The sequence below is a fragment of the Pseudonaja textilis genome, chromosome 1 (genome assembly GCF_049901715.1).
Source record: "Pseudonaja textilis isolate UNSWEBS1 chromosome 1, rPseTex1.2, whole genome shotgun sequence".
Classification (NCBI taxonomy): domain Eukaryota; kingdom Metazoa; phylum Chordata; class Lepidosauria; order Squamata; family Elapidae; genus Pseudonaja; species Pseudonaja textilis.
Genome location: NC_141990.1, coordinates 19137984 through 19153159, shown reverse-complemented (window position 1 = coordinate 19153159; position 15176 = coordinate 19137984). Strand labels below are relative to the sequence as shown.

Below are 15176 nucleotides of genomic sequence, written 5' to 3'. Positions count from 1 at the left end.
AGACTTCCTGTCTCAGGAACGTCTCTGGAGTTTTTCCCCCCTCCTTTGCTGGTACTTTACTTGTGTGGAGTGACCATTCAAAGTTACAATGGCACTGAAAAAAGTGACTTATGACTGTTTTTCACACTTATGACTGTTGCAGCATCCCCACAGTCATGAGAAGCCAGGCGAGGAGATGCGTGCCTCGATGTGAGTGATTTTGAGTTGGCCACACCCAGCCAATCACATGATCACCAAGCCACACCTGCCACCTAAGCCATGCCCACAGAACAGGTTGTTAAAAAATTTGAATCCCACCCCTGCACGGAAGATTATTTTTATGTAAGATACTTACTGTAAGACTATTATATGTTCAAAACTGGGAAGACTCTGAAATACCCACAGGGTGGAAGAATGGTTGGTGAAGATGACAGAGTAACAGATGGCAAAATTTGGTTAAAGAAAGATCAACAATTACATTTATGAATGACTGGAAATTCCTTTGCTGAGAAAAGAGGTGAAAAACGAACTTATAAGTAATGGATTTGATGATTAGAAAGGGTAGCTTATGGAAAGAAGAAAATTATGATGTAACTTGAGAGAGGGAGGTCAAAACATAAATGTATGTATAATCAATCTCAAGATCGAAAGCTGCCTCTTTATATTTTTGTTTCCTTTTCTATTTTTCTTTTCACTATTTACTGTTTTTCTTTATTGTTTTTATTTTATCTAGGATCTAGTATACTTTTTTTTCTTTTTCTTGACTATCTATGGGATTCTTAATCATCTTCAACATTCTATCAAATTTCAAAATACATGAAAACTCTTGCTGTCCAAAACTCTTAACTTCAAAGTTCAGTTTTTGCTTTTATGAAGTGTCACCAGAAAAACCATTGCTTAGATCAGGGGTTCCCAACCTGGGGTGCTCGCACCCCCTGGGGATGCGAGACGATATTCCAGGGGGTGTGAGAAAAGTCCAGGTAAATAATAGGATATTGGCTATATGTTGGCATGTTTATTTATTATGCAATGGATTAACTTTGTTTTCATTTTAGAGTTAAGTATTGTTATTTAGTGGCCGTCACATACATAGCTGAAAAGATTCAATCCTACCATATATTTAACGCGTTCAGTAGTTCCTAAAGTCTAAATTTCAGGGGGTGCGAGGTTCGAGTGAAATTTCTTTAGGGGTGCGGGGCGAAAAAAAGGTTGGGAACCACTGGCTTAGATCATGCCGATCTTTGTAGGTATAGAAACCTCCCAGCATCTGAATATCTTGTCCATGCCCTTCCCAGGTATCCTACCAAGTGCTAGTCAGTGACATATTTCTCGATTATTGACTCCTTTATTCTTAACTGTCCATTCTAAAAACCAGACACTGCCTACCGCTTCAATATACCATTGACTCTATTTTTTGTAATTAGTTTGGTCTTCTTTCTATTAAACTTTAGTTCCATGTTTAAACTGAATTTGGAGGGCTTCCTTTTCTGATTCTTTCTCACTGTCCCGCCCCCAGTATTCCTTGCTAGTTAAGAATTGATCGGAGCATTTGGATACTCCACGGGAGCAAACTTTCCCCACTCTTGAGGCAAGCTGTGGGTATGTGGGAGGACTGGGTGGTACCATTGGGGAGCTATGTGCTGTGTGTTCCCTGATCTGTCCCTCTCTGTGTCTGTGTTGCAGGAGTGGGCGGACGTGTGCTGCCGAGGCCTCCGGAGTGTTCATGCCTACATCTTGGTCTATGACATCTGTTGTTTTGACAGCTTTGAGTATGTCAAAACCATTAGGCAGCAGATCCTAGAAACAAGGTAAAAATATGCCGCTGCTTCGTCCCACCCTGGACTTGAGATCAGAGAAAGGAAGGGACCCAGATGTTAAATGCCAGGAATTTTAGAAAGCAGCACAAATTCCCAGATAACGAACGTGCAGTCCTTGTCAACCTCTTTCTGCTTGGAGTAAGTTACTCCAGGACGGGATTAGGATATGTATCCTGTAAAAAGCAGGAATCCCCATTTAACAAAGTGAATGGAAGCAAGTAGAGCATGGTACAGCGGCTCTTTAAAAAGTCACGGAAATCCCTCCAGGTGCTGTAAATATTTAGTTGTGCACTGCTTTCAAGGAGCTTTATAGGCTCAATTTTGGTTCCTGGATGAGAAAGGAGAGGAAGAAGGACTATACGACTTGAACCTTGGGTCCTATCTAGCAAAATGAAATTCAATAGTGAAAAAAGTAAGGTTTAGGCAAGAAAAACCAAATGTACAGGTATAGTATGGGTGGTATCTGGCTTAATAGTACTAACCGCGAGAGGGATCTTGGAGTCCTAATGGACAGTCAATTAAATACGAGCCAGCAGTGTGCTACAGCTGCCAAAAAAGCTAACACAGTTTGAGGCTACATAAAGAGAGGGATAGAATCAAGATCACCTGAAGTGTTAATACCACTTTATCATGCCTTGGTAAGGCCATACTTGGAATACCGCATCCAGTTTTGGCCACCACGATATGAAAAAAAGATGATGAGACTCTAGAAAGAGTGAAGTTAAGAGCAACAAAGACAATTAGGGGAAATGGAGGCTAAAACATATAATGGACAGTTGTTGGAAGTGGGTATGTCTAGTTTAATGAAAGGAAAGAGTAGGGTGGCATGATAGCAGTGTTCCAATATCTCAGGGGCTGCCACAAAGAAGAGGGAGTCAAGCTATTCTCCAAAGCACCTGGGGGAGGACAAGAAGCAATGGATGGGAATTAATCAAGGAGAGAATCAACCTAGAACTAAAGAGAAATTTCTTGACAGTTAGAACAATTAATCAGCGGAACAACTTGCCGCAGAAGCTGTGAATGTTCCAACACTGGAAGATTTTAAGAAGAGACTGGACAACCATTTATCTGAAATGATATAGGGTTTAGGATTACCTGGTTAGTAAATTGGACTAAGATCTTCAATTTCCCTTCCAACTGTGTTATTCTATTTTACCTTTTTTCTCCCCAGTAGCAGAGCCCTTGCTTTGCTTATACCAAGACCTGTTTAGTGGGAATGTAAACTGGGGCAAATCAATGCTTTCTACCTCCCCAACTGCAGCTATTTCACTGTGCCCAAGGCACATGACTGACTGAATTACATTCCATGCAGTCCACTTAACCTATAGTTCCAGGGTTGGCCATCCTTTAAGGGTGACCTCCCTACAATGATAATCCCAAAAAGACTTCATGTCAACTTTTCCCAACACGTTCCCAGTCATTGACTTTTGTGAATAAAGTAGTTGAGGAAAAAAAATGATCTTGGCTGATATGATAAAAACAAAGGTTGGGTTGTTGGGTTGTGATGTTTTATACCTGGGTCTTTCAGAGATTTAGGAAGAAGTTGGTTGGGATTACAGTTTTCATAATTCCCATACTTTGTGACCAGAGGGACACCTAGCCCTCATATTGTTCCCCTTATTCTACCATTTTGGCTTGGGTTTTCAAACTGTTCACAATATTTTTTCCTGTCAACTCATAAAATATTTATCTGGTCTTTTAGAGTTGCCAGCAGAAAGGGCGGGGGAGCAATGCAGCAGGTTGCAAAAATAAAACTGCATTCCATAAATGTTTTCAAAGATAGTTTCTAGGTGACTGAAGTTTCTGCCACACAAAATTCTAACTGGAGAGTATGATTGATGACTCTTGGCTATGGATGTGTCCCATTGGAGAATATGAATTATAATACACCCAGGGGGTGGGGGACAACCAGGGTCAAGGGTGTCAATGAATTATGTGTCTCAGAGTCGGCTATACCCAGGCAGTGCCGGCATGTTTACTCTTAAATCTTCTTTAAGTCTTGAAAATTCAGCTAGAGACTCATGATTTAAATGCGGGTGACTACCAGAGCCCTGACATTTCCTTTCTTTGTTGCCAGAGTCATTGGAACCTCAGATACTCCCATCATCATTGTTGGGAACAAGCGGGACCTCCAGAAAGGCCGGGTCATCCCTCGCTGGAATGTCTCCAACCTTGTGAAGAAGACATGGAAGTGTGGTTACATTGAGTGTTCAGCCAAATACAACTGGCATATCCTCTTGCTCTTCAGTGAACTTTTGAAGAGTGTGGGCTGCGCACGATGTAAGCACGTTCACACTGCCATCCGCTTCCAGGGGGCCCTGCGGAGGAACCGATGCACCATTATGTGAGAACTTAAGGACCTGCTATCCCGCCCACCATCTCTGAGGGCAGCTTCTCCCCACTCGCCTGCCATGTGCATGGGAACCCCCCCTTTTTTAATCTGGATTCAGCTGGGGTAGAAGTTCTTCACAAGCAGCTCTGTCCCTTAAAGGAAGCCTCAGCCCTTAGCCTCATTGAGGCCAGCTGGTTTTTTTTTATTTCTTTCTTGCTGATCCTTGAAGCAATGGATGAAGTTTGCTTCTTTATACATAGAAGTCCTTCTGCTTTGGATCATAGACCAGGAGGTACAGGAATCAACAGATGGAGAAAAATGCAGGAAGTCAACCTGAAGAAGGGGAATGCATCTAATTCACTCTCTTGCAGCCAGTATATTAATCTACCAAATGTGGGGTTAGTTTATATTTTGTGAATGCAAATTAAGAGGAGCAAATGTCCTCTTGAAATAGAACCAGGCAGCCAGCCCAATGGGGATGGGCAATCTTTGGCCCTCCAGATGTTGCATAAGTGCAACTTAGCGGTCTTAACTGGGAATGCAACAAGAGCATCATGCTGGATGTTCTAATTCAGCAACATCTAGAGCAGGGGTGTCAAACTCGATTTCATTGAAGGCCACATCAAGGTTGTGTTTGACCTTGGAGGGCCCGGGGGGCATGGGGTGTGGCCGGGGGGGAGGGCATGGGCATGGTGGGTGTGACACAGGATTCGTGTCAGGGACACCTGTGGTGGCCAAGTGCTAAGGCAGGATTTCCCTGAGATCTGCACACAGCCCCCCGCCCCATTCTCTGCCTGGATGGTCTCCTGCAGCCCTCTACCAGTGAAAACGGAGCCCAGGGCATGCACCCCCGGCTCCATTTTTGCTGGTAAAGTGCTGCAGGAGGCGGGTTCAGCTGAGGGGAGCCCCCAAGCTCCATTTTCACTAGCAGAGGCACAGTGGGCCAGGCCTTTGCTGTTTCCAGACCAGACCTGCAGCACCTCATGGGCCAGATCCGGCCCACGAGCCTTGAGTTTGACACCCCTGATCTAGAGGCCCACAGGACATCCATTCGTATTCCAGGTCAGCACTCCTGTAATGCAAGACCACTTGCATCCTGGCTCAGAACCATGGTGGGATATTTCAGGAGGAAAGAGGAGTATAGAATGAGTGGATATACAGAGTTGAACAAGTGAGCCCCAAAAAGCCAGCATCGATGGGACCGGTAGGGATTAGTAAGGATGGGATCTCTCAGGTCATATGTATGTTGAGATTGTAGATTCGCCTGATGTATTTCACAGTACATGTTTATAGAGGTAGAGGAAGCATTTCAGCCTGGACACAAAGTAAACTGGGTTTGCCACTAAACTTCAGAAGTTCTGATGATGTGATAACACGAGTCCATGAGATAAAATTTGCTTATATTTACCCATTTTTTCCAGGTACACACAAACCATCATAGAACACTTTAAATTCAGAATACACACTTCTGACTCCCCTGATGTTGCTGAACTACAACTCCCACATGCCTCACTATTGCCCATGCTGACTAGAAGACGTAGTTCAACTATGTATGCCCTTGTTAGACTTCTGTCATTGGCCATGGTGGCAGAGCTGATGGGCAATAAGGTTCAACCCCATGGTCACATTTGTCATAATAAATGATACAGCCTTGTTATTTTGATTACTCCTGATACAACCATGGTGCACAAGACCCAAAGCTTTTTCAAAAAGCAACTGGACTTTGTTTTTCCTTGAAGATGTTTCACTTCTTATCCAAGAAGCCCAGGAAAAACAAGAGCAGTTGTCTTTTGAAAAAGCACCTTTGGGACAACCATGGATGACTGAGAACCTCCATCGACATGGTGCACAAGGACTCAAAAATTAAGACTTGGGGGAAGGGCTGCTCATTGTGGGAGAGGAAGATCTTCTGCCCCTGCTCTTAGCTTATTGACTTATTTTGCTTGATGACCATTAACTGTAGAATCCTCCTACACATTCTTTTTAAATGCCAACTTGTTTATATTTCCCCTGCCCACGAGCACTAAGAAGGTTACCCGCATATCTTCCAAATAATAGAAAAACACCCAGGGAAGTGAAGAAAATCCCAGACATTGGAGCACAGCCAAGAAGGATCTCTCTGCAAACACACTTGAGACTCTCTATTGAGGCAGACTTAGGAGAAGATTCCTTAGAGAACCACCAGTGTGGAAGTGTCATCTTCAGGCTGGCTGTCTTTGACTCCTTTCAGACTTCATGCCAACATATTCTCCTAAGAGAGAAGAGTTCTTGTATATGCATGGAAAACAAGCAAGTTGACAAAAAGTCCTAGGCAAGCCTCCTCAAGATGCTACTTTCTACGTGCATTCAACACACACACACACACACACACCACAACAGCAAATCATTCTGTCATATGTGGCACAGTCCTGGCTGACAGGTTTGCCCATAGAGGCTTTTGACCAATACAGTCTTTCCTGGCAGATACTTCTTTAAAAGAAATCAAAATTTAGAATGATCTGTTTGGTCTTCATGCTAATTTATAGACGGTTTGTTTTCTGATAATTACAAATAAAAGAGGCTGACTGGTTTTGCCATTGGCTTCCTGTTGTTTGCATTCTGATCTAAGAGCATCTTCCTTCAGTGTTCTCTTCAGGTCTGGGCTGCTGGGGGTTCACAGGGGTTCAGGAGATCCTCTGGCTAAGATTCTGCACAATTCGGAGAACCCCGAAATCCCACTTCTGGCTGGCTCCGCCCTCCCCTCCCCACCCCTCCCAGGAGCCCCCACACCAGGGATGGGATTCAAATTTTTAACAACCAGTTCTGTGGGTGTGGCTTAGGTGGTGGGCGTGGCTTGGTGGTCATGTGACTGGGTGGACGTGGCTTGGTGGTCATATTATTGGCTGGGTGTGGCCAACTCAACATCACTCACATTGAGGCACGCATCTCCTCGCCTGGCCTCTCATGACTGTGGGGATGCTGCAATAGTCGTAAGTGTGAAAAAGGTCATAAGTCACTTTTTTCAGTGCCATTGTAACTTTGAATGGTCACTCCACACAAGTAAAGTACCAGCAAAGGAGGGGGAAAATAACTCCAGAGAAGTTCCTGAGACAGGAAGTCTAGTCCTGCCAAGAATGTAATAAGGGTTAATGGAGAGGCAGTTTCTGTAAGCAACACCAGAATGTTTCTTTCCTGCCTTCCTTACAGGATAAGGCCAGCAATTTCTTCTAATCCGAACTGCTTAGAATGTTTACAACCGGTTTTAGCAAATAGATGCGAACTGGTAGAATCCCACCCCTGCTTCATGCAGCCCATTTTGGATGCAGGTAAGTAGTGCAGGGCATGTGTGGAGGTTTGGGGAGGGTGAAAAACAGGCCTCCTGGAAGTTTGGAAAGGCCCGTTTCCGGCTTCCAGAAAGACTCCAGAGCCCGGCGAGGCTGTTTTCACCCTCCCAGAGGCTCGAGGAAAGCCTCTGGAGCCCAGGGAGGGCAAAAATACCCCCCGCCCGCCGTAGTGCAGGAGGCCGACTAGGCCATGCCCACCATGGCCACGCCCACCCGGCAACAGGGCAGAGAAACTGTTGCTAAAAATTTTTGAAGCCCACCCCTGGTTATCTTCTACAACCTCCCTTGAGCAAAACAAAACCTAAACCATTCAGGGGTCCTGGTTCAGTCTCTGGAATACCATAGCTTTCAATAGTGACTCAAAACATAGTTCCGTGAGGGCAAACCTACAGCATGCATGCCGGAAGTGGGACGCAGAGCCACTTCTGCCGGCACCCGAGAGGTTGCCCAGAAGAGCCCTACTGCACATGCGCGCGCGTGACCCCTTCCAACCAGCTGATTGTCCGGTATCTGCCATGCATGCGGGGTGTTGCGTGCGCATGCTTAGAGGCATGCGGTACATGCACGAGTAGGATGCGCATGTGTAGGGAGCAGGGGGAGGTGCATTGCATCATGGTTGCAGGCACGCGAGCACCCTTTTGGCCCACAACGTGGAAAAGGTTAGCCATCACTGATATAGGTAGTCCTTGACATACAACCATGTGTTTTGTGACTGCTCAAAGTTACAACGGCACTGACTTATGACTGTTTTTCACGCTTGCAACCATTGCAGCATCCCCATGGTCACATGACCCAGATTCTGATACTTGGCAACTGGTTCATATTTATGACAGTTGCAGTGTCCCACGGTCATGTGATCCCCTTTTGCAACCTTCTGACAAGCACACTGAATGGGGAAGCCAGATGACAACTAAAAAGAAGTATTCTAATAATCGTGGTACTAAGTTAACAGCTGCAGTGATTTACTTAACAACGGGGGCAGGAAAGGTGGTAAACTGAGGGAAAAGTCGCTTAACAACTGTTTTGTTTAGCAACAGAAATTCAGTGCTCAGTTGTGGTCATAAGTTGTGGACTACCCATATTGTATTTTTTATAATAAGTTAAATTTGGAGACCTCGGGGCCTGAAGTTGCCAAGAAAAAGGTATTTTTAATCTCCAGGCAGGGACAACTTCCCCTCTTAAATTTTAGCATCAGATTACTTTTTTAAAAGTAACTTTGAGTTTTACGTCAGAGTTGCAACACTCTGGAATGAACGTAGTAGTATACTGAACCCTTCAATATTAGTGCCACTTTACAAAACCCTAGTAAGGCCACACCTGGAATACTGCAAGCAATTTTGGTCACCACACCACGAAAAAGATGTTGAGACTTTGGAAAAAGTTCAGAGAAGAGCAACTAAGATGATCAAAGGCCTGGAGACTAAAGCATATGAAGAATGGCTGCAGGTTTTGGGTCTGGCTGGTCTAAACAAACGAAGAATTGGGGGTGACATGATAGCAGTATTCCAGTATTTGAGGGGCTGCCACAAAGAAGAGGGGGTCAAATTATTCTACAAAGCACCAAAGGGCAGAATAAGAAACCATGGTCGGAAACTAATCAAAGAGAGAAGCAACCTCGAATTAAGGAGAAACTTCCTAACATTGAGGACAATTAACCAGTGGAACCTCTTGCTTCCAGAAATCATGGGCACTTCATCACTGGAGGTTTTTAAGAAGAGTCTAGACAATCATCTGAAATGGCATAGGTTCTCCTGCTTGAGCAGGGGGCTGGACTAGAAGACCTCCAAGGGTCCCCTCCAGCTCTATTCTAATGAAAGGGCTGAGTTTGCACAATAATTGAGTTGAAAAATAGCTAAATGAGGTTGAGACTAAGCAAGCTGAGCCTGTTGCATGTTTTCCTGCTTGGTCTGCATCTCATCTAGGTAAGGTCATTGTGTGAACACAGCCAACAGTCTCAGATACACTCAAGGCTAGAGATGTATTCCAAATACATCAAGATTGCAACTCTTGGAATTGTAGTCACAACTTATCTAGAGACAGCCAGTTTGGGACAGATGGTACAAAACTGAGCAACATTTGGGCACAAAGCTGTTCCTGTAAGCATCAGCTACTCCAAAAACAACAAAAACAACAACAACAACACAACAACAAAACCAAACCCTCATGTGCAAGTACTACAGTGTTTCTCAACCTTGGCAGTTGGAGATGTGTGGACTTCAACTCCCAGAAGTCTCCAGCCAGCAAGCCTTGTGTTCAATTCTTTCTCAATTTAGGTATGGGTGACTAAAATTCCCCTGGTTTAGCCAATAACACAAGGAGAACCTGTGGCTTAGAGGTTAATACTTCTATGTAATATGTAAGCAGCCTGGGTTTGAATCCCATAAGTGTTATGGCTAATTGATGAGAGCTTAAATAGCTTACCGATGAATATTTCTTTGTCAGTAAAACATAAATTTGACTCAAATTCATTCCACAATTAAAATATGAGCTTTTCCCTACAACTCTCTATTTGTCTTTTAATTATCCACACCTGTGAGCAAAGCAGATGTGTAAATCTGCACCAGTGGTGGGATTCAATTTTTTTTACTACCGGTTCTGTGGGCATGGCTTGGTGGGTGTGGCAGGGGAAAGATACTGTAAAATCTACAGTCAGAGGTGGTATTGGCCGATTCTCCGAACTACTCACAATTTCCGCTACTGTTTCTCCAGAACTGGTCAGAACCTGCTGAATACCACTTCTGGTCTGCACCAACTTTCTTTTTCTGAGATGCCTTGTGCTTATTCTGGTATATTGATTGAGCTAACTCCTGGATAAATGCCAGTCAAAGCAGAAATTCTGCTACTACATCACAATTTTTGACAGGGTTTTTTCCCCCTAACAGGTGTACACTACTATAATGGGAGAGATGGAGAAATAGATGGCCAAGGTGATAACGAAACAGTCCCAAACTCTACCCATAATGACAGCGGCCGATCTGATTTTATGACTTTTTTTGCAGCAGTCGTTCAGTGAACACCACAATAAAATGTGGTCATGTAACCCGAGAATACTGCAAATGGCTGTAAATATGACTGTATTACTGAGTACCTGAAATGGAGTCATGGGAACGGAATGGGGGAGACCATCAAAATGTTGGATCTGGGTCATAAGTCTCTTTTTTCAAGTAGGTCCTAACTTTAAATGGTCATTAAGTAGCCAGTTGTAAATTGAGAACTACTTGTACTCTGTCCTCTCTCCAGCAGGAGGAAGTTGCCCCTCCGTTGTGTATATGGCTGGAATCCATGACTTCATTTTGAGAACTAGATATGTCTAGCTTAACAAAGAGAAGGACTCGGGTGACACAATAGCTGTCTTCCAGTACTTGAAGGGCTGTCACAGAGAAGAGCGAGTCAACTTAGTCTCCAAAGCACTGAGCACAATACAAGAAGCAATGGGTGGAATCTTGTTAAAGAGAGATCCTACTTGGAAATAAGGAGAAATTGCCTGACTGTGAGAACAATTCATCAATGGAACACCTTCCGCTCCCTCCCACCAAGTTGTGAGTGTTCCATCACTGGATGTCTTTAAGAAAAGTTTGGACAACCATTTGTCTAGTATGATATAAGCTTTCCTGACTTAGGGGGCTGGACTAGAAGACCTCCAAGTAACCTTCCACCCTTATGATTCTGCATTCTTATGATTTTACCATACAGCAGTAGGGCTACTAGCCTCAAAAACTTACATCCTGTCCTCAGTTCTTGCTTCTTGTTTAGAATGGCAGATTGCCCACTGCAAAGGTTCGTCCTTCGCGGCTTCCAGTGATTCCCTTCTTCTTATCCCCACTATTAAACTTCACTGCTGCATCCCTTTCTATTGGGAGCAATCGCTAAATTATTGCTTCTGTGTACACCCCACAGAGAGAGGTTGAACTACACTTCAGGGAGGAGGAAGAGCAGAGGAAAGGAGGCTGGGCAGAAGGGGGATCAGTGATGATTCATCAAGGAGAATTACTGGTTTTAAAGTTGCCCCTTTGGAGATGCGTTTTAGCAGAGCTTAGAGACTATGGCACAAAAATCAGATCAGACTGTAGAAATGACAAACTGGTCCATTGCCTGGAGCAGAAATCTTTAGTCTTGCACATAAAAAAAATAGTACCATTTCTCCTTTGTTGCTTCATGTTTCCGGAACTCTGGAGATGCCACATCAAAGTTAGAGAAGATGGAAAGTTACATTCCTGATAGATCTTTGCATAAATTTGTGGTACACATGAAGTGCTCTGAGCTCTCCATTCGTTTAATACTAGTAACCATTTTTTTTTTTTTAAAAAAGGATCTCTTCCTCTTAAACTGGGTAGCTGAAAGAAGAACTACTGAAAGCAAACTAAGAATAAGATTTTGCATATGTAGATTTGATTTGTGAGTTGGTTCTGGTACAAATCAAGGGTTAAACTGAACATGTCGTTTGATTGAAAGCATCGGTTTTGGGCACCAGATTCAGGATGGTAGATTTCACACAAGAATGACCTATGGCACTAGTTCCCAGTCAAAGTCTGTGCAAAATAGTTTCAATCTTTATTTATATGTTGTTTTTTGCTAATTGGATGTGGGAAATCTAGCCAATTTGGTTAGTTAATGGCTCAGGATATGGTACAAACCCAGGCAATGGGGTTAATTCAATAATCAGCTTACACATATTGTATGAATTCAGTCTTTGCTTATGATGACATGACTGTAGAGAAAGTAAATAATAACTAAGCTTAATTTTAACATAATGTAAATCAAATCAGTTTGAATCTATCTTTTGTCTTGATGCTATCCACTATATGTCCAAACAAAATGTGAAGTACTATCCTTTGCTTAGAGTGCAAGTGTCCAAGCTTGGCAACTTTAAGACCTGTGGACTTCAACTCTGCTACCTGAGAAAATCAGGGCGTTGAAGTCCCACAAGTCTTAAAAGTTGTTAAAGTTAGACACTCCAGCCTTGCAAAAAAACAAATGGCAAAGCCCGTGAAAGCAACCAAATGTCTTTTTTCAATCCATTTTGGCTTCAGCATAAACTACCCCTCAATTTCAGGGAGGTATAGGATGCTTTCAGACAATTGTCAAGTTTATCAATGAAATGAGTAGATTACACGAACCGTTATCTTTCCCACTACTTATGCCATCATTACTGTCATGCTTAAAAATGTCTGAACCCTTTTCAATTCTCCACACAAGTGCTCAAACTAAATCAAGGGGACCCAGTTAAACAAGTCAGTCAAAAACAGCTTCCCCCCCCCCTCTTCACACAAAAAGGTAAGAAAGGAAAGAAACATGAATGAATAGCCTACAGCTTTTGTTCGTCCAGCCATCCTGTGAAAAAGAAAACAGACAAAAAAGTGTCAAGTCAGATTTCTCTCTGCTGCTTTGCCCCCATAACGTGGGGCAGAGAAGGATGCTAATTAAGCAAGCATACAGGCCACAGTTCTCTCCAGTGGGGAACCAAAGTCACAATCTTTTAGTATCAAAACACCCAACCACCAGCTTCAGAGAGGTCCCCGTCTTCTTCTTCTTCTTCTTCTTCTTGTGCCATATCTGTCATCGGACATTGGCGATCATGTTGGCGATTCTGCTTTTATCAACAGCCGCACGAAAAAGTCCAAACCGGTCCCTTAGATTTTGAAGCCATGATGTTCTTCTTCTGCCTTCAATCTTCCCCTGGAGGATTAAATGAAGTATGCTGTATTTTTCCAGGTGTCACACTGGAATAATAGAGGTTCCCCCGCCCCTCCTTGCATATGAGCCAAAAATAAACTAGCTAGACATTCACTGATGCTAACCTCATGGGACATAGACCTCTTGAATTGCTTACAAACTAGTTTGCAATCCTCAACCAGCAGTACTACAACGAAAGTCCTTCTGGGCAAAGAGTCACCCAGCTCTTTCACTGGCAAAAGAGAGTCACTCTTTCTCAGCCCAACTCACCTCAAAGGATTGCTATTATGGGGAAAATAAGCGGAAGAAGGAATGTTTATACATTCACTGCCCTCAGCTCTATATGCAAAAAGAGGCAAGAAAAAAATATTTTTTTAAAAAAAACATCAAAAACTACAGTTTTTGAAATATAATTGCTTCTTCATCTTCCAGCTCCATCTTCAAGCATGCTACAAATGCTGTTCTTCAAAGGTAAGATTTTTCTAGTCCCGATAGCACTACCATTTTCAAAAGCTTTATAACAGGGGTATCAAACTCAATTTCATTGAGGGCCACATCAGGGTTGTGTTTGACTTCGAGCCAGGATGGGCGTGGCCAGCTCGACATTTGTGTCAGGAGCATCTGCTGGCCAAGTGCTAAGCCAGGACTTCCCTCAGACCTTCCCTCACTCTTACTATAATCTTCCTTCCTTCCATGCTTCCTTCCTTCCTTCCTCCCTCCCTCCCTCCCTCCTTCCTTCCTTCCTTTTCTCCTTCCTTCCTTCCCTCTTCATTCTCCTTTTTTCTTCCTTCCCCTCTTTCTTTATTTTTCCTTCCTTGCTCTCTTCCCATCTTTCGTTCTCTCCCTTTCTCCTTTCCTCTTTCCCTTTCTTTTTTCCTGTCTGTTCTTGCATGCACAAATGCAAGAGGGGAACATTTCTCCTTTTGTTTTCTTTTTAGTTTGTTTTGATAGCCTTCTGCCAGTGAAAACAGAGCTCGGGGACCGCCCCTCCGGGCCCCATTTTTGCTGGCAGAGGCACTCCAGGCTGGTACTTTACTGTTTCCAGAGCGCCCCTGTGGCAGTGGTGGTATTCAGCTGGTTCGCACCAGTTCAGGCAAACCAGTAGCAAGGATTTGGCATGAGTCGCCAAACTGGTAGTAACTTCTGGCTGGCCATGCCCCCAACCCACTCTCCCGGTTGCTGCTCGCTCGCTTGCACTGCCTGCCCAATGCCTGATGCTCACTCACTTCATCCGCCCAATACTCTCCTGCCCAGTCACACCTTAAGGTACTTCTTTTTTTTTTAACCTCCCGACAATCAGCTGTTCCTATGAACAGCTGTGCCGGGATTCCCCTCACTTCTTACTACTTCGCCCAGGAGGCTTCCCTGAGGCCCAGGAAGGCAAAAAATGGAGGGAGGGGATGCAGCCCTCCTCCATTTTTTGCCTTCTTGAGCCCCAGGGAAGTTTTCTGGGAGCAAAAACATCCCCCTAGAGGCTCCCCTGAGGTCAGGAAGGCCCCCCCAAAATGGGGTGGGGGTGCTGTAAAAAAGCCATGCCCACCCAATCACATGGCCACGCCCACCTAGCCATGCCCACCTAGTCATGCCCACAGAACCGGTAGTAAAAAATGTTTAATCCCACCACTACCCCGAGAGCCAGATCTAAGCACCCCACAGGACACATCCAGCCTGTAGGCCTTGAGTTTGACACCCCTGCTTTATCCTAACTTTGTCGGCACAGAAAGAAGGCTTCTTAATTAGGAGGTTTTAGGATGTGTTAGTGCTGATCATCTGTGTGCTTGACAAGAGCATGAAAATAAATACTGTCAGGATGTTTTAGGGACTGGGATACATTGCGGTACTTGAGGTGCTGAGATCCGCAAAGAAGAAATCATGAAATATATGCATTCTATTAAATGTCTTAATTATATTTAATAACATTTTAATTACAATCAAATATATATTTTCCTGGTGGCCCTGCTCTGTTTTTGGAATGCAACTCCCCTTATGCCATTCAAAGGCCAAGTAAAACATGATTTGGTCCAGCAAAGTTTACACATTTCTGCTGCAAGC

The 15176-nt window shown here is 43.9% G+C and overlaps 1 protein-coding gene across 2 annotated transcripts in view; it reads left to right on the top strand.

The window, feature by feature from the left end:
• RASL10B (RAS like family 10 member B) overlaps positions 1-6702 on the top strand; it is a 40708-nt gene extending 34006 nt beyond the window's left edge. For both annotated transcript variants that reach the window (XM_087927347.1, XM_026708589.2), the window contains exons 4-5: positions 1663-1787; positions 3874-6702. In XM_087927347.1, coding sequence (XP_087783473.1) covers positions 1663-1787; positions 3874-4144 — 396 coding nt within the window. In that variant the 3' untranslated portion in view covers positions 4145-6702. The remainder of the gene's footprint in view (positions 1-1662; positions 1788-3873) is intronic.
• Positions 6703-15176: the final 8474 nt, after the last annotated feature.